Source organism: Phyllobates terribilis, unplaced genomic scaffold (assembly GCF_046119375.1).
Source record: "Phyllobates terribilis strain yellow unplaced genomic scaffold, ASM4611937v1 Scaffold_12__6_contigs__length_324123572, whole genome shotgun sequence".
NCBI lineage: Eukaryota > Metazoa > Chordata > Amphibia > Anura > Dendrobatidae > Phyllobates > Phyllobates terribilis.
Window position 1 is genome coordinate 53,805,880 of NW_027362772.1, and position 26,493 is coordinate 53,832,372.

General features: G+C 45.3%; 1 protein-coding gene across 4 annotated transcripts in view; it reads right to left on the minus strand.

Moving 5' to 3' along the window:
• Window positions 1-4,815: 4,815 nt before the first annotated feature.
• PHLDB3 (pleckstrin homology like domain family B member 3) overlaps window positions 4,816-26,493 on the minus strand; it is a 67,052-nt gene continuing 45,374 nt past the window's right edge. For 2 of the 4 annotated variants that reach the window (XM_073655813.1, XM_073655812.1), the window contains exons 6-16: window positions 26,018-26,173; window positions 25,792-25,902; window positions 18,514-18,597; window positions 18,145-18,186; window positions 17,218-17,308; window positions 15,697-15,886; window positions 15,541-15,619; window positions 9,017-9,145; window positions 8,724-8,907; window positions 8,536-8,621; window positions 4,816-6,770 (exon numbers count right to left, since the gene is read on the minus strand). In XM_073655813.1, the coding sequence (XP_073511914.1) occupies window positions 6,636-6,770; window positions 8,536-8,621; window positions 8,724-8,907; window positions 9,017-9,145; window positions 15,541-15,619; window positions 15,697-15,886; window positions 17,218-17,308; window positions 18,145-18,186; window positions 18,514-18,597; window positions 25,792-25,902; window positions 26,018-26,173 (1,287 nt within the window). In that variant the 3' untranslated portion in view covers window positions 4,816-6,635. The remainder of the gene's footprint in view (window positions 6,771-8,535; window positions 8,622-8,723; window positions 8,908-9,016; window positions 9,146-15,540; window positions 15,620-15,696; window positions 15,887-17,217; window positions 17,309-18,144; window positions 18,187-18,513; window positions 18,598-25,791; window positions 25,903-26,017; window positions 26,174-26,493) is intronic. The other 2 variants (XM_073655816.1, XM_073655815.1) reach the window with 2 other exon arrangements.

Sequence of the window (26,493 nt, forward strand, 5' to 3'; positions counted from 1 at the left end):
GAGTGGCTGGGAGTGGACAGAGGTCCAATAAGATCCACAGCGACCCTCGAGAAAGGCTCTTCGATGATTGGCAGAGTTACCAGTGGGGCTTTGGGGCGCGGCCCCGCCTTCCCCACCCTCTGACAGGTGTCACACGAACGGCAGTAGGCACCCACCGCGGCTCCCATCCCAGGCCAGTAGAAATGCTGAGCTATCCTGGCCTTGGTTTTAGCGATCCCTAGGTGTCCGGCCATCGGAATCTCGTGTGCGATCCGCAACAATTCCGCCCTGAACGGATAGGGTACCACTAACTGTCGGTCCCTGGGCCACGCCTCCGGTGAACCCTGCTGGACCGTTACCCGGTACAGCCGTCCCTGGTCCCAGACCACACGCTCGCAGTCTGACTCCATGGGAGGCTGTGCCGCCTGTTCCTTGAGAGCTTTCAGGCTGTCGTCTGCTTCCAACGCAGCCTGAAATTCCTGACTTGATGTGGCCAGAATCGACGAAACTGCCACATCCTCCGTCAGCCCCTCCGGGCATGTCACCTGGCCGCTGTCTGACCTGGCAGACACTTGGTCAGAAGTGGGGAAGCCGTCGGACCTCTGCAAGGCTCCTTGGGCTCCGGCGCTCCCACTCCTGGTGACAGCGGCTATGACCGCTGTGACCGTGGGTAGTGCCTGCTTCCCCTCTGTTTCTGACCAAGCCGCCCGATCAGGCAGGCTTCCTAGGCCTTTGGACATCTCGGATGTGGGGAACTCCTGCCCTGGGGTCTTACCTGGCGGCTCCTCTCTTGGGACACCCCCACCTCCCATGGCCTGTTCCTCCCCCTGCAGTGGGCCTATACTCAGCAGCCTGGATACCCCTGGGAGCCCTACACTGCCGGTAGCTGCCCCCCTCTCCATCCCTGAGCTTCCCTCTACAGAATCCTGCCCGCCCCCTCCCTCACCGGAGGACAAGAGGTCACGGCACGCCGGCTGAGCACCTCTGCGGGCATCCCCACACTCCCCACCTGCTTTCACTAACCCTGTTTGTGTTGTGTCTGTGCAGGTGTTACCCTCAGGTTTCACTCCCTCCTCCTCAGCAGGACACACACTACATACAACATGGTTGGCATTAGCAGCAGACAAATCAATACACTCTTGGGGGGCCGAACTTGGGGGTTCAGAGGGTACATACTGCGATACTAGACGCCCCAAGTCGGTCCCTAATAAAACATTTGCGGGAATATTTGGCGTTACTCCCACCTCCCGCATCCCCCTTCCGGCACCCCAGTCCAAATACACCATGGCAACGGGAAGTGCCGGCTCCACGCCTCCAACCCCGGAGACGGAAAGAGTCTTTCCTGGTACCAAGTCCTGGGGGGACACCACCTCAGGCCGTACCAGTGTTCGTTCAGCGCCCGTGTCCCGCAGTCCCATGACCGCAGAACGGCCTATGGTGACGGGTTGGATGTTGTCCAGGGACCTACCACCACCCCCTCCCACACACAAAACATTGGGCGCTCTCTGGGACTGGGATGGGGTCTTTTGGCGCTGGGGACACTCAGCCCTAAAGTGTCCTGGTTTGTTGCATAGATGACAACGTCTTACGTCTGGTCCTTGCCTGGAGAGGGCAACAGGGGGATACACCCCTTGTGTTCTAGGGGCCGGGGAAACAGGGGCATGACTGGGCTTACCCCCTCTCCAGGTGCTGCTGGCAGACTTCTTCAGCTCAGGCGCCCTGTTATTGGCATACTCGTCTGCCAGGGCGGCTGTAGCAGAAGCCCCTGTTGGTTTTCGGTCACGGAGGAACTGTCGGAGGTCCTCTGGGCAGTTCCACAAGAACTGCTCCGTGACGAACAGTTCCTGGACCTCCTGGCGGGTAGTAAGCGCTAGACCCGAGGTCCAGTGCTCTGCGGCTCTCAACAGCGCCCGCATATGATCGGTCCAGGTGTCCTTGGGGCCACGCAGCAGGCTCCGGAACTTCTGGCGGTACGACTCGGGAGTGAGGTTGTACTGCCGGATCAGGGCCCGCTTGATGCAGTCGTAGTTCTGTACCTCCCCGGCAGGTAAGTCCCCCAAGGCATCCAGGGACTTACCCCTCAAACGGGGGGTCAGGTATCTGGCCCACTGATCCCGGGCCAGATGGTGCTGAAGACAGGTCCGTTCAAATGCCACCAGAAAGGAGTCCAGGTCCCCATCCTTCTCCAGTAGAGGGAAGTCCTCAGCTCGGACTTTGGACGACTGGGTCTCCTGATGGGTTGGTTGCTCTAGCGGAAGCCCCCGCTGGGCCAGGTCCAGTTGGTGCTGGCGCTCCGCAGCTCGCTCTGCACGCTCCGCAGCCTCCCGGCGCTCTGCAGCTTCACGCTCCTCCTCCGCTGCCTTCTCTGATGCTGCCAGGAGGGTTTTGTAGACGGCATCGCCATGAGACTGGAGACTTGCCATAGCCGCTTGTAAAAGGGCTTGTGATCTGGACAGGCTGGGCTGGGTAGGTGGTGGGCAGCCCACTGCGGGACCGTATACTGGGGACTGGCTCCCTGAGGTGCCCGGGCTGGACTCCTCCTCGCCATGAGTAACAATGTCCTCCCCTCCTGCCACACGGACCGTAGCATTAGCCTCCTGCAGGGTCTTGCTCCTGGTGCCGTCTGCCATCTTGGTAACCGACACCGCTGCAACCCTGAGTTTGCACACACCTTGTTATACTTTTAGCCTGACCGTCTAACGTTGGGCTGACCTTAAGACTCCAGCAGTGGAAGTTACCACTGGCAGTCTTTAGTGCCTGGGAGTAGGGGTCCCACAACACTATTATTCTGCAATCCCACCGCTCTGCCACCAATGTGATGAAAGCCGGCCGGTGGGTGCAGCTCTCTGGCGCCCCCTTACCTCTCAGGTCAGTCAAGGTACTGCACCTAGAGAAAGTAGTGCCAGGAAGCTGCAACCAGCGCAGGGAACACGGTAGTGTGTTATCCCTTCAACGTCACTAAACCGTAACGTCACTACACAGCACAACTCGCTAGCGCCCTCTTAGCCTCAGGTCAGTCAAGGAACTGCACCTAGGATAAGCGGTCGCCAGGGAGACTGTCCTGTAACCTACTGGGTATCGGGGCCCTCTGTAGTGAGGGCGGTATATATATCTTCCTTGGCCGCGCCAGGAATATATATATCTGAACCTCCGACCGTCACTACCAGCCTTCCCCAATCCCCAGTTGGTATGCTGCCACCAGTCCCTATTTTAGATATACGCCCAGTCCGTGAATGGGCCTATATCGGGTCAGGAACCAACCCTGGGTAGCGTTTTTGGCTTGAGCCGAGCTCACACGGACGTGCGTTCGTTATGCAGAATAAAAGGCAGGCCCACAATTACTTGAGGTAATTGATTATAATAATACACTAGATACACGATATACAACTAAATATACACAGGTATAAGGTCAGGCTAAACTATACAACAATGGAATACAACACACAGAATCACCACAGCATATCAGTTACCGGTTTCTTGATTTTCTTGTGACGCAGGGAGAGGATTCTGCGATCGCAGGCCCGGTTCTTTGTTACAGGCTGAGGCCTACCACCGCATGGTCAAACTGCTCCTCCCCTTGGTGGCCTCAGCTGGTGCTCAGATGTTCAGCACACCACTCTTGGGTCAAGACTGACTTATCTCTTGTCTGTCCTGCTATCTTACCTGCCCCGTCCCGCCCACTGCTGGTGAGGTCAGCTGGCTCAGTCTCCACCCTCAGGTCTAACTTCGATCAGAAGCCCAAATTCTATGGAACCCAATAACTTCTTCTGGGATGGTCTCATGATACCCCCAGGGGTTCCCATGGATTCGGGCCGCCGTAACCGACCTTTTGATATCAATTATGATACCATACGGTCCTCAGGAATGGCTCCGCGCTATATCTTGGCTTCCAGAGCACGTACAAACGTCTACCGCGGAGGCTTGTGTGCGCAATGGCTCCGGGACGCCGTGATATTTTTTTATTGGCCCATCCCACGCAACATGCGTGTACTATTCATGTTTCTATATCTTATGCCTCCATGCTTGTGACAGACAAAGAAACTAGTCCTATGGGACAAATGGTCAGGTACAGATAGACGAAGCACCCCCCCCTGCTGGCTGTGTTTCCTCTCGAAGTCTTTGAAGCTCCTAGCATTCAAGTGTTAAGTAGGCTTCTTATCTTACAGGAGCCTGGATGGGGGGAAACTATCTAGTTGACGTTTTAACAGAAGGTCCCAAGGGTGGGGGCTGCTGAAGTGTGGCCATCCCTGGATATGATTTATCATTACCAAGATGGCGGCTACAGGTTCATCACACACACATTATACGTGCATGTACACATTACTCATATATTATACATACATTGTAAACATCACACACTTGAATATATAAAGAACAAATATACATATTACACAGCTATGTATAGACATTACACTCATAAACATATTACATATACACACATAACATACACACATACACATTTAGCACATATACACACATTACACATCCATGTGCACAATACAATTTCTCCCCATCCAGCCACATCAATGAAAATAAATGTTATGGCTGCCAAAATGCAAAAATTTAGCAAGCTATTAAGTGGCTAAATGTTCTCTGTCCTAGGCTACATGACAACTTCTGTTTTTAGGAGGAAGAATTCAGGATCGATGTTGTCAGACGTCCACCCACTCCAAAAAGAGTCTGACCAGCAGCATGCCCCTACGTGGGCACAGAGCATGGCCACCATACTGGTGACTTAGAGTCCGCCCTGGTATTATTTACACAAGAAATTTCCGCGTTTCTTCAGACAATTTAACATTTTTTTTTATTAAAGAATAAAATAAATATAATAAATGTAATGTTTGGAACAATAGTAGTAACAACCCTTTCACCAGATGTTCCCCTAAATATACAGAATATTATACAAGCCTACAATCCTACACAATGGCGCACATATCGAAAAGATGGTGTGCAAAAAAAAACAATAAAATCAGAGAAAGAAGTGAAAGTGGGCATCCGACGGGTCACAATATGGAGGCCATGGATGCCCATTCTTCACTATCTGGGCCCTCTGACATGAGGGGGGCAAATCCTCTAGGTATGTGTCTCAAAAACAAGTAAATATATACAGTGATCTGATTAATTTACATCGGTCACAAAAAAAAGTCCTGAGGCTTACTAGAAAGGCGGCCATTTTGTAGCCAAGAGACATTTCTGAGACAATATGAGTAATATTGCCAATTTAAAGTGGCTTGCAAGGCAGCCATTTTGTGTCTTTGATACAGTGCACAAAATGGCTGCTTTTTAGTGACTGAGGGATATTGGGCAGACATATTGTCATCATGTTTCCTGACTGTCTAAAACGGTCTAAAAGAAATGCCTTTGTCGCCCATAGCAACCAATCACAACGCAGCTATTATTTTAAGGGATCAGTTTAAGAAATGAAAGTTGAGCTGCGATTGGTTGCTACGGGCAAATCAAAGGGCAACCAGCCTCCAGCCAATGACAGGCAGACATGATCGGCTTTAACAGCCAATCAGAAACCATGTTTCATTTTCCTGAAGGAATTCTTAAGGGTTGCCATGGGCAACAAGGCAACTCGAGTGCCTGCTGACAACTGTCCAACTTTATTTGTAAATGTTTTTAGCAGCAAAATTGAATTAAAAATGCAATGTGGAACATTTTTGTTATGGGGTTCCGTCATCTGGGGGACCCCAGAGTGCTACATTATAAGATAGGCCTCCTCCAAACACGTTCATGAACCCGCTTCAGTTCTGTCCATTCACAATCTAAAACCATCGATAAAGTTTTTTAGTAAGGAGGAGCGAATCGATTCGTGAGGCATCCAGCAAAATTCGTATCAAGGCCGGGAAGGGGTTAAAATTAAAAATGTATGTATCCTCAATAGCACAACGGTCCTCCAGGCCGATCTTACGTTCTTCCAGTCCCATGCTGAAGTCAATCCGAGGCCCCATACAGTCGCATTGAGGAATAACGCGTTTCATGACCCCTCAGATTGGCCCAAGAACCAGAAAGGAGTTGGACCAAGATGATCGGGGTATTTTTTTCACCCCTATCTTCCACTTGCGGGCCAAATTAATTTGGGCTGAGATGAATCCGCCAGCTGTATTCAAGTAAATCTGTCCAAATCGAAATTGGGAGATTCACTTAAGCAAAATCCCACCCATTAGAGACTGTTTTGGGGCCTTAAATTTCCAAAATTTGGAGGAAAAGTACATGTGGTCCTTCATGGCTTGGAAATCAGGAATTAGTATCACCACACCAGGTTGAAAACATCTCCAAATTGCCAAATCTTTGGAATTTTTCCATCAGTTCTTGGCCATCTTCAAGAAAATCACTAAAGATTAAGGGCAGCCATTTTGAACCTCAGGTTCTTAGGGATTTGCATTGTTTGTTCTGTTCTCAAAATGGCCGCCAACATATACAATACATCCAGAATGAGTCAAACAAGTTCACAGGAACAAACGAGCAGACGCATATACATAAACGGCCCGGGAACAGCCGGTAAAACCTCTCACACCCGGGCCATATGCCGGAGTCAGTTTCCATCTGTTGCTTCAGTCATATTTCTCTCACTAGGTCCTTCTTCTTATTAAAAGTCTGTGCTTCATGTCCTTGTCTTCCTATTCTCCTTTGGCTCAAGTCCCAAAAAGTTATCAGTACCGTGAGTTCTCCTCAGCTGCCGTGACCATCACGTCCATCCATATCCTCATGGCCTCTGGGGTCGGGGCCACCATACAAAACAGGCGTTCAAAGGTCTTCAAACAAAATGTCAACTTGGGGTGTGGGCTCTGGTAAATTTAAAAAAATAGTACTTGATCAATAAAGTGCTCATTAAGATCGACACACGGGAGAAGGTCTGACCATTGGGGGGAGGATATAGGTCAACAACCGACGTTTGGAGACTGGTTGGTGATTGTGGTGGTGGCTCGTATTAAGCGACATGAGGTAATCTAAGTGGGCACGGTTATGGGGCATTGTGCCTGGCAAAAAGCAGGAAGAGGAGTACATTTTGGCTGCAACTGTATTTGGGAATTTTGGTACTATTATAGGGACACATCATTGGCACTCTATGAAGGGGACACCATGATTGGCACTTTATGGAGAGGACTCCATGATTGGCACTCTATGGAGAGGACAATAACTGGCACTCTATGGAGAGGACATTATGACTGGCACTCTATGAAAGGGACACTAACTGGCACTCTATGAAGGGACACTATGACTGGCACTCTATGGAGAGGACACTTTGACTGGCACTCTATGGAGTGGACACTATGATTGGCACTCTATGGAAGGGACACTAACTGGCACTCTATGAAGGGACACTATGTCAGGCACTCTATGGGGAGGACACCATGATTGGCACTCAATGGAGAGGACACCATGATTGGCACTCAATGGAGGGGACACCATGATTGGCACTCAATGGAGGGGACACCATGATTGGCACTCAATGGAGGGGACACCATGATTGGCACTCAATGGAGAGGACACCATGATTGGCACTCAGTGGAGAGGACACCATGATTGGCACTCAGTGGAGAGGACACCATGATTGGCACTCAGTGGAGAGGACACCATGATTGGCACTCAATGGAGAGGACACCATGATTGGCACTCAATGAAAGAGACATGGACTGGCACGCTATGGATTGGACACCATGACTGGCACTCTATGAAAGGGATATTGACTGGCACTCTATGAAAGGGACATTATGACTCGCACTCTACGGAGCGGACACTGATACTTGTACTCTATAGAGGGGACACTTTGATTGGCACTCTATGGAGGGGACACTATAATTGACACTCTATGAAGGGGACACTATGACTGACACTGTATGGAGAGGACACTGTGATTGGCACTCTACGGAGGGGACACAGATACTGGTACTCAAGAGGGAACACTGACTGTCACTCTATGGAGGAGACACTATAATTGTGACTATGAAAGGGACACTATGACTGGTACTCTATGAATGGTACACTGTTACTGGTACTCCATGGAGGGGACACTATAAGGGGACTCTATGGAGGGAATACTATGACTAGCACACCTCTACAGAGGGGACACTGATACTGGAACTCTATGGAGAGGACACTAACTAGAATTCTATGGAGGAGCCACTCTGGCACTCTATTGAGGGAATATTCTGACTGGTACTGTATGGAGGGGGCAAAGGGGCTGGCACTATATGGAGGTGACACCGTGGCTGACACTATACAGAGGGGGCACCATGGCTGACACTATACAGAGGGGACACCATGGCTGGCACTATATGGAGGGGACACCATGGCTGACAATATATGGAGGGGATACCGTGGCTGACACTATATGGAGGGGACACCGTGGTTGACACAATATGGAGGGGACACCGTGGCTGACACAATATGGAGGGGACACCGTGGCTGACACTATATGGAGGGGACACCGTGGCTGACACTATATGGAGGGGACACCGTGGCTGACACTATATGGAGGGGACACCGGGGCTGACACTATATGGAGGGGACACCGGGGCTGACACTATATGGAGGGGACACATTACTTACCTTAGAGGCGCTGCGTAAGTGGTCATAATACACCTCCTCAATAGCCTGGAAATAAATCACCCCCTTCAGCTTCTGCTCTTCTTTGTCTACAGAACAATCACACCAGTCATTATACCGTACACGTCACCTACAGCCGCCATAATGCATTGTGCCACCATCTCTCTAGAAGACGATAACACCCCAGGTACCTGCGTAGTATGCCAGCCGTCTCTTCTGCCTATCAAACACGAACCAGCGCTTCTTCCATGTCTTTATCCGGCCGCCCATCTTCACCAGGTACCCCTTGCAGCACATGGCACTGACCCGCACGTGCGGGCAGGTCTCCACACTGTGACCCGATGCTTCCAGATAGGACCTGAGGTCGAGAGGCGGCTACGGAAGAGAAGGAGACGGGAACAAAGAGTTCAGCAGAATTCTGAATGCAGCTTTGGAGTAACATTCTAGAGAAAAGATGAGATTCCCCGAGGCTGCGTGGACTTACCGGCTCCGCGGGGGTCTCGGGTACGACTGTCTGTACTAAGGGGTGATTGGAGATGGCGGCTTCTTCCTTCACATGGTTTTGCTCCACTTCCAGACGCTTTGTCATTTCTTTAGCCACTCTCTTCTCCTCCTGGGATAAAGAGAATGGATTATTGGCGAGATCTGGGAATAGTTTGCAGTGCCTTCTAGTGGTGCAATAAAGTAATGCAAGGGCAAGATCCAAGGTGTGAATCATTCGAGAGCACAGGTGTCTACTCCCGGGACAGTCCATGCATTGTAAACCACCTAAGCGCATGAAGTCACACTTGGCCTCCGTCACCTTACTGAAACAATGGCCCTATTCTCAGCTCCACCCTATAAAAACAATAGCGGAACCAAGCCGGATAACACACGGCATCATTCTTATAAATTCTGGATTCTCCGATCTAGTGTGTAGTCGCAGTCACCACGTGCAGATGTAGCAGAGCGGAGACTGAGACTTTGCACATCATATGAGGCCATTGTGCACGGGGCAGGAGTCCCGCAACCAGTCCGGTCATCACCATCCATAGTCAGATGAATGACGGAAGTGTGAAACCGGCCTAAGTCCTTATTTAGACTGCTTTTCTTCCACCTTCAGATCCAATTTTCAAAATTTTTTCCTCCGTTTTTGCCATCAGTGTTTGATCTATTTTTCTTATATGCAAAAAAACACCAAAACCCTTCCAAGTCTCTCCTGCCCTTTAATCAGTAAAAAAAATGGACCACGCACGGGCGATACATAGATGACATCCGTCTGCTTTTCTTCCATCTGCAGATCCAATTTTCAACTATTTTTGATCCTTTTTTTATCATCAGTGTTTGATCTATTTTTCTTATATTCAGAAAAAAAAAAACCTTCCAAGTCTCTTCAACCCTGTAATCAGTAAAAAAACAGACCGTGCGCGGGCGATACATAGACGACATCTATTTCTTTAAAGGACCTGATCACTCGATCTGCAGATCGGATCAAAAATGGACACGTCTCCATTTTTGAACATTTTTTTTTGCAATCGCTTTGCAAAGGGAAACAATAAAAGGACTTGGGAATACGCCCATATAATGTGCACATGTTATATCCATGAAATCTGACGTCCAAATAAGGCCTTTGATGATGAGTTTATGCAGGAGAAAATGTGAGACATGGCAGTGTGCACACACGCAAATAAAAAAAAAATTACAAAATCAGCTCTGCTACATCTGTATATAAGTAATATAAATACAGCACTTAGGATCCACAGGATCCCAATCCAGAGCGCAGCCTGCAGACTCAGCCTACATTTTCATTCACCCTATCAAGAACCTATCCCAATATGTAGTTGATGTAATAATAATAATAGCAAATCCCTCCAATTAGAAATGTAGTATAGTTTTACTGATTCGCTATGTCTATTTCATCATGTGCAGGCATTGCAGGACCTTAGGTATCCATGGTTATGACTACTGATATAGTGACAGTTAGCTAGTTGCTAATGGTCATAATCATGGATACCTAAGGTCCTGCACATGAGGAAAGAGACACAGCAAATCAGAAAAACTATACTACATTTCTAAATAAAGGTATTTGCTAATATTATTATTACACCTACTACATATCGGAATAGGATCTTGGAGATGGAAATACTCCTCTAAAGTAAGAGCCTGTGACCTTCTGAGGCTTCATCAACCGGCACACGGTTATTACAAAACTAAGGACCGACGTATACATAAAAGAAAATGTGCCTGAATCTGCTGATTTTGGAGGTACAGTAGTTTGAGATATTTGGGCAACTTAAAAGGGCAGAATAATTGTCACTTATGCACTGGATGGGCGACCATTTTTACACTGGTGTAGGTTCCATCAGCAGAACAGAGGATTCATGTCCCCTGTTCTCCTTTGGCCGTACGATCAATGGAGTGTACGGTGGACAACAAACACCATCACTCCTATTGTCAATGAATGTGTCACGATTCCACCCCTCACTGTGTCTGGGATGCAGTTACTGATAGCTCAGCCATCCAATCTGGTGCAGGAGCGTGCTGAAGCTTTCAGTACTTTGATTGACAGCTCAGTCATCCAATCTGGTGCAGGAGCGTGCTGAAACTGTCAGTACTTTGATTGACAGCTCAGTCGTCCAGTCTGGTGCAGGGGCGTGCTGAAGCTGTCAGTACTTTGAACGACAGCTCAGTCATCCAATCTGGTGCAGGAGCGTGCTGAAACTGTCAGTAATTTAATTGACAGCTCAGTTGTCCAGTCTGGTGCAGGGAAGTGCTGAAGCTGTCAGTACTTTGATTGACAGCTCAGTCATTCAGTCTGGTGCAGGAGCGTGCTGAGCTGTTGGTGTTTTGATTGACGGCTGAGTCGTCAAATTTGAGACTGGGGGGTGCTGGGCTGCCTTCAGGTGTTCTGTGTCCCAGGTCACTGCCCAGCTACTTAACTTGGCTATCAATCCCTGTTCTCTGTCAGATGTACATTCACCTCTGTGTGGTTTGTCTCTCCGTGCCTTTTGTTCTTCTTGTGGATCTTTTAGCTGCTTGACCATTCGTTTTGCCTGCTCCCTTTGTTCTGATCCGCTTTTCTCCTGGTATTCTGACCTCGGACCATTACCTGACTATGCCTTTGTCTCTTCCCTCTGTTTATGACGTACCCTCCTTGCTTTTGACCTCGGACTCCTTGAATACCCGTGACTCTCGGCGTGTCCACAAGAAGTGACTCAGCATCAGAGAATGGAATGACAGGGTGCATGTGCAAGCAAATCCCCAATTCTGGCAATCAGTAAGGATCCGAGTGATAGAACTCACACCAGTCTAAAAATTATCCCCTATCCAGATTATCTTGTTGTAGATTGGAATAGTCTTTAAAGGGGTTGACATTTAAGACATACTCATGGGATATTCCATAAATGTTTGATACGCTGGGACCTACACCTATCTGCACAAAGGGGAACCCCTCCCGATCTGGTCAATGTTCGTGAGTGGAGAAGTGGTGGCGTATGCGCTGAATCTCTCCATTCTTCAGTAAGGATCCAAGTGATGGAACCCACACCAGTCTAAAAATTATGCCCTATCCAGATAATTTTGTTGTAGACTGGAATACTCTTAATGGCTGAAAAAGTGACCCCTGTACTGGAGATAGGAGCAGGTCACAAAGGTGGGGTCTGCATCCTTCAGATATTTACGACACATCCTTCATCAATACGTAATAAATGTCTTTGGTGAGTCCATTTTTGCTCTTGTTTTTTTCCAGCTGCTCCTCTGAGTTTTCCAGGTTTTTTTTTGTTTTTGTTTCCATACAGTCCCTTATTATTTAGTGCTAATTTTTATGGTCTTTATAAGGATGTGTGGCTCACTGGATCCTCATGGACGTGGCTCACGGGATCCTCAGGGGCGTATCTCAATTGATCCTCAGGGGCGTGTCTTTAGTATGTGAGCTCCTCCTTAGTTAAAACCATAAAATTAGCACTAAACAAAATGATCAATATCTCTGTAACCTTATGGCGGATTTAAAAAAAAAAAAAAAAATGGAATACTGAGGGGGACAGTGGGAACAATGTAAGAGCAAAAAATTGGACACTCATGACCTGGTGACAGATCCCCTTTAAATGATCACCCGCCTACTGTATAGGGGAGAATTGTTAAATCAGTGTTTGTCCCACCCCTGTATCATTATTGTTAGCCAATTCTTAAAGGGCCAGGAGCAGTAAACCTCTTCTTACTTGTTTCCGGAGAGATGTAAAGAAGTGTCCATCAGACACTAAGGTCATGTAACCTCTTACCACTGAGGACGACTGGTCCCCGCCGCCATATTGTGAAATCGATTGGTAAATCTGTACTCTGCAGGTTCCTGCCTACAGTATGTATGGCTCATCATATAGACATCCCCTATAACTAAAAATCCCCTATACACACAAGATCCTAGGTAGATTTTGTTTTTTTTTCAAGTATGGGTATAACTAAGAAAGCGATGGGTGCACGGTCTTAGGAGGACGCCGATTTACGGGAATTTTTTTCTATATTTTACGGGAAACCCTTTATATCCTGGCTGCTTATCTGCCTTGTAAAAGGATCAGAGCAAACACGAAAAACTTGTTTGTCAACTCAGGGAGCAGCAGGGAGGCTGATACAATGGGAGAGTCTGCAGAATACGTTCTATATCGCCTATAGATTAACCTATAAGGGCTCATATAATGCACAGATACACGCACATACACACCAGCCGGCGGCTGCAGAGTCCATACCCGAGTCCTGTGCCGCGTCTGCCGTCTGACTCACTGAGGACAGAGCTTGTGCCCCAGGCTCCGATCCAAAAAGCAGAAGCTCCTGTGTGACGGTCATGTGAGGCGAGGTCAGACGGCAGCAGCGCAGAAGCTCAGCCCCGCGCTGCGCTCAATGGATGGAGGGAAGTGCAGCAGGGAGGAAAGGGACGCCTTACTTCTGACTGATATCGGCTCACATGGATCGTGTCATCAGGAAATGATGATGAGTGAAATGTCATCTTTTTCATTTCGTTTTTTACAAATTAAAATCTTCACACTGACAACAAGACTAGAATCACATTTCCTGTTCTGTACAGATAACATTACAGCAGTCTTATCATCACAGACAGGATTACAGTGACTGATAACACCTCTATATACAGTACATCACACAGGATCCACCATTCACAATAGGTGATGTCACAGCTCACCTCCTCCTCCTGTACAATGACTGATAACACCTCTATATAACACAGGATCCACCATTCACAATAGGAGATTTCACAGCTCACCACCTCCTCCTCCTGTACAATGACTGATAACACCTCTATATACAGTGGATCACATAGGATCCACCATTCACAATAGGTGATGTCACAGCTCACCACCTCCTCCTCCTGTACAATAACTGATAACACCTCTATATACAGTAGATAACACAGGATACACCATTCACAATAGGTGATGTCACAGCTCACCTCCTCCTCCTCCTGTACAATGACTGATAACACCTCTATATACAGTAGATAACACAGGATCCACCATTCACAATAGGTGGTGATGTCACAGCTCACCTCCTCCTCCTGTACGACTGATAACACCTCTATATACAGTAGATAACATAGGATCCACCATTCACAATAGGTGATATCACAGCTCACCTCCTCCCCCTCCTGGACAATGGCTGATAACACCTCTATATACAGTAGATAACACAGGATCCACCATTCACAATAGGTGATATCACAGCTCACCTCCTCCTCCTGTACAATGACTGATAACACCTCTATATACAGTAGATAACATAGGATCCACCATTCACAATAGGTGATGTCACAGCTCACCTCCTCCTCCTCCTGTACAATGACTGATAACGCCTCTATATACAGTAGATAACACAGGATCCACCATTCACAATAGGTGGTGATGTCACAGCTCACCTCCTCCTCCTGTACAACTGATAACACCTCTATATACAGTAGATCACACAGGATCCACCATTCACAATAGGTGATATCACAGCTCACCTCCTCCCCCTCCTGGACAATGACTGCTAACACCTCTATATACAGTAGATCACACAGGATCCACCATTCACAATAGGTGATATCACAGCTCACCTCTTCCTCCTCCTGTACAATGACTGATAACACCTCTATATACAGTAGATAACATAGGATCCTCCATTCACAATACGTGATATCACAGCTCACCTCTTCTTCCTCCTGTACAATGACTGATAACACCTCTATATACAGTAGATAACACAGGATCCACCATTCACAATAGGTGATATCACAGCTTACCTCTTCTTCCTCCTGTACAATGACTGATAATACCTCTATATACAGTAGATAACATAGGATCCTCCATTCACAATAGGTGATTTCACAGCTCACCACCTCCTCCTCCTGTACAATGACTGATAACACCTCTATATATAGTAGATTACACAGGATCCACCATTGACAATAGGTGATATCACAGCTCACCTCCTCCTCCTCCTGTACAATGACTTCTATCACCTCTATATACAGTAGATAACACAGGATCCACCATTCACAATAGGTGATTGTCACAGCTCACCTCCTCCTCCTGTACAATGACTGATAACACCTCTATATACAGTAGATAACACAGGATCCACCATTCACAATAGGTGATGTCACAGCTCACCTCCTCCTCCTGCTGTACAGTAGATAACATAGGATTTATCAAAACCAAGGTAAGAAGCCCTAGGTCAAGTGCTGTGAACAGATTTTGCAAATTGGGGGAAGTCCTGATACTCAAAAAACTTCATAAGTGCAGAGCTGCCGCAGGAGCGCACAGAGCGGCGCATAGACCGCAGACACTGCTGTGTGCACGCTCCTGCAGGAGCTCAGTACGATCAGATGGGGATCTCGGGACCCAGACGTCCCCCAATCTGCAGGACGTTCTGGCGCCTAAAACAGATAGGATGTGTAGGACCCTGCAGCAGTTGCTCCCGGACCCCGATATCTAGCAGATAATCATGAATACAGACCCTTCTTCTATACTGTAGATCATTACTCACCCTGGCCTTCAGGAGGCGCTCTTTTTCCGCCATGGCCTCAAGTAGTTGACGTTCCATCTCCGCTATTTTAGGTAGGGGTCTATGGAGGAGGGACAAATTAAGTCACTGCAGAGCAGCGCTCTCTACAACAACACTGATGACAGTAAGGAGGATTACCTGTACATCACGGGCAGCCTGGGAGGAGCGCAGCTCTGAAGCCTTCCCCCACAAGACCTCCTGTCTTCGCCCTGCAGGTTGCGGCTCCTGGCAATCTGAAGATTGGGGCTGATGGCTAAGGCGATCTGACCTCCGGAGCTGCTGGAGGAGACGGCGAGGTGCAGGGCCAGGCCGGCGCTCTCCAGGCACGCTGCAAGACCGGAGGGGAAAGCTAAATCCAGCACAGAACCTCACAGCTGACACTCTCTACCACTATATCCAATCTAGAAATATCAGGGATGTCTACAAGTGTAACAAACAGTCAGCTGCGAGAAGGACAGCTTCCAGAAAAAGGAAAAGAATAGGTTCACATTCACTCGCAGCAAGCGGAGGTCTTAAAAACAGCGAAGAAATGAAATAGAAAGTATGTTAAAAAGTTGCTGAACTTTTTTTTTTTATTATACAGTGAATGTATTATATATAAATAATAAGTATAATATATAAATACATAAATAAATTAATATTTATACATTATTCACTAATATTTATAATATAAATAATCAATATAAATAATAATAATAGAAACGAATAATAATATATATAAATAAGTAAAATAAATGAATAAATAAATATTATATATACTATTCACTATTATTTATAATATAAATAATAAATATAAACAATAATACATATAAATAATAATAGAAACTAATAATAAATAATATATATACATAAGTAAAATAAATGAATAAATAAATATTATATATACTATTCACTATTATTTATAATATAAATAATAAATATAAACAATAATACATATAAATAATAATAGAAACTAATAATAAATAATATATATAAATAAGTAAAATAAATGAATAAATAAATATTATATATACTATTCACTATTATTTATAATATAAATAATAAATATAAACAATAATACATATAAATAATAATAGAAACTAATAATAAATAATATATATAAATAAGTAAAATAAATGAATGAATAAATATTTATATATATTATTCACTATTATTTATAATATAAATAATACATATAAATAATAATAGAAACTAATAATAAATAAATAATAAATAATATATATAAATAAGTAAAATATATAAATAAATGAATGAATAAAAATGTATATATATTATTCACTATTATTTATAATATAAATAATACATATAAATAATAATGATATAAACTAAAAATAAATAAATAATAAATAATATATAAATAAGTAAAATATATAAATATTTATATATATTATTCACTATTATTTATAATATAAATAATGATAAATAAGATAAATAATATGTGTGTATATATATATATATATATATATATATATATATATACACACACACACACACACACACTAAATATAAATAATCATAGTGATAATAATAATTCATAAATTATAATGACAAGTAATAATTATAAAACATAATAATGTATAAAAAACTAAATATAAATATTAATTAATAATAATAAAGAATAATAAATAATGTACAAAACATAAAAATGTCACCACTCACTGTTGCCGTGAAGGGAAACTGGGCGGTCAGATTGGCGGACGAACGGCGCATTTCCTCTTCTCCTAGGCAGGCTGGAGGTTCTCTGGAGCCCCTAGTGGACAGTATAGGTAAATATTTAAACATATATTTTATATATATATATATATATATATATATATATTATTTATCATTATTTATATTATAAATAATAGTGAATAATATATATAAATATTTATATATTTTACTTATTTATATATATTATTTATTATTTATTTATTTTTCGTTTATATCATTATTATTATTATTTATATGTATTATTTAAGAATAGAACAAAAAAATAGGAAAATATATATATATATATATATATATATATATATATATATATATATATATATATATATAATCATTATTATTTTTTTTTTCTTTGTTCCTTCTCTATTGAAAATTAATGCTGATGAGCAAATGTTTTCATCTAATTTGATTTTTCCGGATCCATATATTAGTTTGTGATTTGCCATTCAATGAGCTGATTTGTCAAATCTAAAATTAAGATTTGGGCAACATGAGTTTTCCGAGTACGGCCTGCGATGCATGGAGCGGCCGCAGATCTCCTATATATGCCTAGGAAGCTGTCATAAGAGCCTCGGTATATCCATGCATCGCGATCCGTACTTGCACTGTGATACACGGAGGTCTGGCAAATCTAAAATCTTTAATTAGAAATAGATGAATTAAAAGAAATTTACAGAAATCATCAGAAGGAAAGAGAGAAAATAAAAAAAAATAAAAAAAAAGTTTAAGCTGTAATTCTCCAATCTGCCAGCAGGGAGCAGTGGCGCACTGATTGTGATTGTGCACAATTCCGCGACAGATCGGAATATTCAGGTTGATTATTTGTGATCAGGGAAGGGTTACTCACAACACAGCTATCGCTTGGGGTGTACTCACTTTTATTTTGCGCTTTGAAGTGAGCTCCAAGGTATTGGAGTCCTACTCAAAACAAGAGAATGTGTCTCAAGAGAGCGGAGAAAAGTGGGAAAAAAATATAAAGTCCAAAAGTTCAATGAGAGATGGAAGGAGGCGGAGTGGGTGCAATAAAGGGATTGGGAGTGATGGGGGGGATTTAGAGGGGGAAGGGTAAAGCTAATTAGACACATCAGATAGATGAGATTTGGGTTTTTGAAGATCTGGGAGAGCACATCTGCTTCCAATGATAATAGATGCCGGGTGATAAAAGGGGAAAAAATGGCAAAAAAAGGTAGAAATAGGATAAAGGATGACATGTGACATGACACTGATGGAAGGTTTATTACTCACCTTTTTGGAAGAACCCTCCTTCCCGTCCTGTTGGTCGGAGTTCTTTCCACTCAATGCGCTAAGAGCGAGCAATCGATCCTTCTCCTAAAAAAAATAATAATAATTAACTCAAAGAGGTCACAGATTCTTTATATTTTTCTTATGTAAATGCATGCATTTTTTGCTAAATATCATTTTTGCCATTCGGCTTCGTTAAAAATTTTGCACCGTTTGCCTTTTGTAGCCTCTGTGCAGAATGAGTTAACTGAGCATCCATCAGTGAGTTCTTCTGAAGGTCTGGCTGTAGAATTAGTAACTCTTCTATCTCTTCTTTTTCTGAGCTCCTGTTAGCTGATTTCTGACTACAGACCACAGAATGAGTTAACTGGGATTACATCAGTGAGTTCCTTCTGAAGATCTGACTGGAGAGTTTGTAACTCTTCTATCTCTTCTTTTTCTGAGCCCTTAGCTGATTTATGACCACAGAATGAGTTAACTGAGAGTGCATCAGTGAGAAAGGTCTGGCTGGACAGTTTGTAACTCTTCTATCTGGTCTTTTTATGAGCTCCTCTTAGCTGATTTATGACCACAGAATGAGTTAACTGAGGGTCCATCAGTGAGACCTTCTGAAGGTCTGGCTGGAGAGTTTGTAACTCTTCTATCTGGTCTTTTTATGAGCTCCTCTTAGCTGATTTATGACCACAGAATGAGTTAACTGAGGGTCCATCAGTGAGACCTTCTAAAGGTCTGGCTGGAGAGTTTGTAACTCTTCTATCTGGTCTTTTTCTGACTCCTCTTAGTTGATTTATGATCACAGAATGAGTTAACTGAGGGTCCATCAGTGAGACCTTCTGAAGGTCTGGCTGGAGAGTTTGTAACTCTTCTATCTGGTCTTTTTATGAGCTCCTCTTAGCTGATTTATGACCACAGAATGAGTTAACTGAGGGTCCATCAGTGAGACCTTCTGAAGGTCTGTCTGGAGAGTTTGTAACTCTTCTATCTGGTCTTTTTATGAGCTCCTCTTAGCTGATTTATGACCACAGAATGAGTTAACTGAGGGTCCATCAGTGAGACCTTCTGAAGGTCTGGCTGGAGAGTTTGTAACTCTTCTATCTGGTCTTTTATGAGCTCCTCTTAGCTGAGTTATGACCACAGAATGAGTTAACTGTGGGTCCATCAGTGAGACCTTCTGAAGGTCTGGCTGGAGAGATTGTAACTCTTCTATCTGGTCTTTTTCTGAGCTCCTCTTAGCTGATTTATGACCACAGAATGAGTTAACTGAGGGTCCATCAGTGAGACCTTCTGAAGGTCTGGCTGGAGAGTTTGTAACTCTTCTATCTGGTCTTTTTATGAGCTCCTCTTAGCTGATTTATGACCACAGAATGAGTTAACTGAGGGTCCATCAGTGAGACCTTCTAAAGGTCTGGCTGGAGAGTTTGTAACTCTTCTATCTGGTCTTTTTCTGACTCCTCTTAGTTGATTTATGATCACAGAATGAGTTAACTGAGGGTCCATCAGTGAGACCTTCTGAAGGTCTGGCTGGAGAGTTTGTAACTCTTCTATCTGGTCTTTTATGAGCTCCTCTTAGCTGAGTTATGACCACAGAATGAGTTAACTGTGGGTCCATCAGTGAGACCTTCTGAAGGTCTGGCTGGAGAGATTGTAACTCTTCTATCTGGTCTTTTTCTGAGCTCCTCTTAGCTGATTTATGACCACAGAATGAGTTAACTGAGGGTCCATCAGTGAGACCTTCTGAAGGTCTGTCTGGAGAGTTTGTAACTCTTCTATCTGGTCTTTTTATGAGCTCCTCTTAGCTGATTTATGACCACAGAATGAGTTAACTGAGGGTCCATCAGTGAGACCTTCTGAAGGTCTGGCTGGAGAGTTTGTAACTCTTCTATCTGGTCTTTTATGAGCTCCTCTTAGCTGAGTTATGACCACAGAATGAGTTAACTGTGGGTCCATCAGTGAGACCTTCTGAAGGTCTGGCTGGAGAGATTGTAACTCTTCTATCTGGTCTTTTTCTGAGCTCCTCTTAGCTGATTTATGACCACAGAATGAGTTAACTGAGGGTCCATCAGTGAGACCTTCTGAAGGTCTGGCTGGAGAGTTTGTAACTCTTCTATCTGGTCTTTTTATGAGCTCCTCTTAGCTGATTTATGACCACAGAATGAGTTAACTGAGGGTCCATCAGTGAGACCTTCTGAAGGTCTGGCTGGAGAGTTTGTAACTCTTCTATCTGGTCTTTTTATGAGCTCCTCTTAGCTGATTTATGACCACAGAATGAGTTAACTGAGGGTCCATCAGTGAGACCTTCTAAAGGTCTGGCTGGAGAGTTTGTAACTCTTCTATCTGGTCTTTTTCTGACTCCTCTTAGTTGATTTATGATCACAGAATGAGTTAACTGAGGGTCCATCAGTGAGACCTTCTGAAGGTCTGGCTGGAGAGTTTGTAACTCTTCTATCTGGTCTTTTATGAGCTCCTCTTAGCTGAGTTATGACCACAGAATGAGTTAACTGTGGGTCCATCAGTGAGACCTTCTGAAGGTCTGGCTGGAGAGATTGTAACTCTTCTATCTGGTCTTTTTCTGAGCTCCTCTTAGCTGATTTATGACCACAGACCATATCAAAGTTGAATGTGGAAAAAAAAAAAAAAAAAAGAAAACAAAAAGCCTGTAAAAGCCAAAATGGTGCAACATTTTTAGTAAAACCCAATTGCAAATAATTAAAAAAAATATCCCCAGAGATGAACCACGCATTTAAGGCATCTAATTAAGAAAACGTCCCCGTTAGGGCATTCTGAATTTGATCCTAGAGCATTGAGGGGCTACAAAGAGCATCTCTTACTCTGGAGGACCTAATACATCCATGCAGACCATGGATTTATGATGTAATACTTCATATCTCCTGTGGAGGCGCTGCAGAGAACATGAACACTTAGCAAATATAGGTGATCACTGTAACTCCTGCCAATAGGACACATTGTAATTAGCAGATTTTCTTGGGATCCTTGTAGCAGTCAAAAGGATAATTATGCAAAGCATCCTAAAGACACGCCCCTGAGGATCCAGGGAGCCACACCCCCTTGTAAAGACAATGACAATTAGTACTAAATAAAAAGGCCCATATCTCTGGAACCATATGGTGAATTAAAAAAAAAATAAAATTGGTATACTAAAGGGAGAGGCGGGGATAAAACAAGAGGAAACACTGGCCGCCTTTGACACTTCAAGATACATTCAGATCCTTCTTCAGTCAGGCGGAATGATTAGCCATTATCACTCACACCCGCTATTGTCATATTCACTGGGCACGCCTGCACATCTATATATAGAGGAGGTAGTGAACGATCCTTTATTTTTACATATATATAATTATGTCCATACTGTAATAAGGCGTCAGCGACTTCCTTGTTCCAAAAACTAAAAATACTATTATAGGATCCCAATGACAGCAGCCTGTAAGCTGTGGATCTAGTGATAAGACCCTAAAGGGCTATGGGACTACCGGATATATCTATCTTTGGCAGCCTCTTTATTTTCCAACCCCTTTTTCAGCATCAATTTGGATGTTAGCAGTCGTTCCCAGTGATCAGCAATTTATCTCCTATCCTGTGGATAAATAATAACTTTTCAAGATAAGAATAGCCCTTTAAGAGAGGATTGGCCCCCCTTTCAAAAGTGTCAAATTTTTGTTCTTATTTCTCCCCCCCTTGCTCTCCTGAGTATTCCGCTTTTTGTTTCTTCTAAATCCGCCATACGGGTCCAGAGATATGGGCCTTCTTATTTTTGTGGTCTTTCCTTGGGGGTGTGGCTCAATTATGCAGAGCTGACTAAATACACGCCCCCAAATAATCCAGTGAGCCACGCCCCTGAGGAACAAAGCATAAAAATGAACTCTAAATAAAAAGGAGCATATCTCCGGAACCGTATGGCGGATTTAAGAAAAACAAAAAACAAAATACTCAGGGGAGAAGAGAGAATAAAATAAGGGCCACTGTGACCTGGCAACAGGCCCCCCTTAAAAGGCTTGTCCCACTAAAATATATTTATCACCTATCAATGGGAAGAACTGGGGTGCCAAAGTCTCTTCTGTGAATAGGGCGTTTTCGGAATCAGTCCCATGCCACTACGACAGCTCCATTCATATATTGGACTATGGGACCTCCATTGTCAGGATTGTGTGAGTCCAAGCGGTCGGTCCCTCAGCGATCAAAAATGTATCACCTAATCCTGTGACATGGCGGAACAATCCGCCATCAGTTCCTGCAATTTGCTAAGACGTCATCCTGAGATCTCGGCATGTTGGAGGTGACGGGTGTGAGGCTGACAGCTCTCGGGTGTGACGCCCTCGCTCGCTGCCTTGGATCTAAGCCATGTTCCCATTCATTCATTGTTTGTCGGATTAAGGTGAAATGGGATCACTGAATCCTGACACTTTTAATGAAGCGTTCTAAGTCTGTGTACGCGTCCATTCCTACAGTCAGGAGACCATGGCAGCCCACCTAGCAAGAGGCTCCAGCCAGACGGGGAGTATCAGGAGGGCCTAATTCTTGTATTCTTACTTTTCCTCGATAATTATACGTTTTGCTGGATTGTGGGTACTCAGGAACAGTATATTCAGGATTTCTGGGCACCCGGTATTTTATAGGATGTTTATAGGTGCGTCTCTATGGCTCTGGTGTATGAATCCCTGTCTACCAGCCCCTACAGCTAACCCAGGGGCATAACGGACGCAAAGGTAGCAGTCACTCTCCCAAAGACCCCTCTACAAAAAGGGACAGCAGTCCCAACCCTCACATACTGAATAATCTTATACGGGAGAGGGGCCTGTGGGCCCCCTCAGATACCAGTGAGCATCAATCAAGCTGTTATATTGACGAGCAGCTCTCATATGCCCACCTGCACACTGGGCCACCCAATTAGTTATTGAACGATTAAGAACCCTCTACACATTAGGTACATGTTGGCCAAACGATCATTCTTCAGACAGTTCTCTCCCTACTCTCCCACACGCAAAAATGGTCGGCTGAGTGCTCCTGTGCTGAGAAAGCCCCTGCCAGACTCCTCTGTCCTCCTCCAGACTCCTCTGTCCTCCTCCAGACTCCGCTGTCCACTCCAGACCCCTCTGTCCTCCTCCAGACCCCTCTGTCCTCCTTCAGATTCAGACTCTTTTGTCCCCTCCAGGGCCCTCTGTCATCCACCAAACTCCTCTGCCTCCTCCAGACTCCTCTGCCTCCTCCAGACCTATGTCATCCTCCAGACTCCTCTGCCCCCTCCAGAATCCTCTGTCCTCTTCCATACTCCTCTGTCCTCTCCAGAGCCCTGTCACCTCCAGACTCCTTTGTTCTCCTTCAGACTCCTGTTATGTTCCAGACTCCCTGTCCCCTCCAGATCCCTCTGTTCCCTCCAGACTCCTCTGTCATCCTCCAGGACTCTGTCACCTCCAGACTCCTCTGTCCACTCCAGACCCCTCTGTCCTCCTTCAGACCCCTCTGTCCTCCTTCAGACCCCTCTGTCCTCCTTCAGATTCAGACTCATTTGTCCCCTCCAGAGCCCTCTGTCATCCACTAAACTCCTCTGTCCCCTCCAGACCCCTGTCCCCTTCAGACTCCTCTGCCTCCTCCAGACCCCTCTGACCTGTCCAGAATCCTCTGCCTCCTCCAGACCCCTGTCATCCTCCAGACTCCTCTGCCCCCTCCAGAATCCTCTGTCCTCTTCCATACTCCTCTGTCCTCTCCAGAACCCTGTCATCTCCAGACTCCTTTGTTCTCCTTCAGACTCCTGTAATCCTCCAGACTTCCTGTCCCCTCCAGATCCCTCTGTTCCCTCCAGACTCCTCTGTCATCCTCCAGGACTCTGTCACCTCCAGACTCCTCTGTCCACTCCGGACCCCTCTGTCCTCCTTCAGACCCCTCTGTCCTCCTTCAGACCCCTCTGTCCTCCTTCAGACCCCTCTGTCCTCCTTCAGACCCCTCTGTCCTCCTTCAGATTCAGACTCATTTGTCCCCTCCAGAGCCCTCTGTCATCCACTAAACTCCTCTGTCCCCTCCAGACCCCTCTGTCCTCTTCAGACTCCTCTGCCTCCTTCAGACCCCTCTGTCATCCTCCAGACCCCTCTGACCTGTCCAGAATCCTCTGCCTCCTCCAGACCCCTGTCATACTCCAGACTCCTCCGCCCCCTCTAGAATCCTCTGTCCTCTTTCATACTCCTCTGTCCTCTCCAGATTCTGTCATCTCAAGACTCCTTTGTTCTCCTTCAGACTCCTGTAATCCTCCAGACTTCCTGTCCCCTCCAGATCCCTCTGTTCCCTCCAGACTCCTCTGTCATCCTCCAGACTCCTCTGTCATCCTCCAGGACCCCGTCACCTCCAGACTCCTCTGTCCTCCTTCAGATTCTTCTGTCCCCTCCAGGATCCTCTTTCACCTCCAGACTCACCTATTCTCCTCCAGACTTCTCTGTCCTCCTCCAGACTGCTGTTGCCTCCAGTCTCCTCTATCCCCTTCAGGCCCCTCTGTCCTCCTTCTGAATCCTCTGACTCCTCCAGACTCTTCTGTCCCTCAAGAACCCTGTGTCATCCTCCAGAACCCTGTCCCCTCCAGAACCCTGTCACCTCTAAATTCCTCTGTCCTCCTTCAGATTCCTCGGTCCCCTACAGCCTTCTCTGTCCTCTCCAAAACCCTCTGTCTTCCTCAAGACCCCCCTGTCCTCCTCCAGTCTCCTTCGTCCTCCTCCAGACTCCTCCACCCTCCTCCGTTCTACTCCAGATTCCTCTGATGACTTCTTATCATCCAGAGATCCGCTGCTAAAATTCAACAGACCTTCTCTCCTTCTCTTCCCAACATCAGACTGTCGGTTGATCCCATCAATATCAGTGGGTTTGGCCGACTTTGGTCCAATGTGTAGCCTTTAGGCTTTGGGTCTAAACTAGAATTTCTCCTCCTTTTTGGTCCCACCAGGTTCTGTATAAGGCCAAGTATAATTGGCGCCAGTGGGAGACTACAGCAGCCAAGACACATTCAGCAACCAGACATTCACCCCGGGCACTGAGAGAAGCGGAGGCCGGAAGGATATTAACTGGGCTACAGAATGTCAATGTCTCCCTTGATCATACCCAAATTGTACCCACGTTATTTTTTTGTTCTTCAATTTAAAAACTCCACAACGCATTTTGAGTATTTTTAGGTGAAAAACTGGCAACCCAAGTCTCAACTGAGTGCAAGTGTCACATCCCAATGAACTCAACCCTTATGCCCCCATTGTCTATGATCAGTCCACGTCTTAGATGTCGTCTAGATACCTTATTTAGAGACTGGAAGACTCGTGTGTTCTCCTCGCTAATTCTCAGCCTCTCCGCCTGCGCTTGCTCCTCCGCGTTTCGCACTTGCTCCTCCAAGCGTATCACTTTATCCTATAAGACAAGAAGTTCTGGTTAATCTCGTAATCTCCAGGCCCAAATGACAAATAACCCAATGGTGGAGGCCAATCTAGACCTTCCGTTGAGATCATTGGTGGCTCGTTCTTACTTTCCGCTTGTTCAGCTCATTCTGCTTCTGGGACAGGTTCTGTGAGATCTGCCGGTACGCCGCCTCTCTCTCCTCTTCTCGGCTGCTCTCCTTCTCCAACTGCTGGAACTCCAAGTCTTCAAAGGACTTGACTGCGCTCTCCATCACCTCTGTCATCTAGGATACAAAGGTGCACCTATAAACCCGCCCACGCAATAACACCCTCAGCAGGAAAACCAAACGTTGACAACCCCATCCCACACAGATCCTTCACCCATAAAAAAAACAATGTCGATGGGTGAAGCTCCTATACGAAGCCTTATATATGGTGATGGAACCATAAAGCTGAAAATAGAAACATCTCCTAATAATTTTCCATCTCCTAGAAAAGTCCCTGCTACAGAGACCTCCTGTGATAAACCGTAATTTGATAATAATAGGTGTTTTATTTTCCTGCAGCTCCTCCGCAGGTGAAATAAGGTATTACACTATGAAAT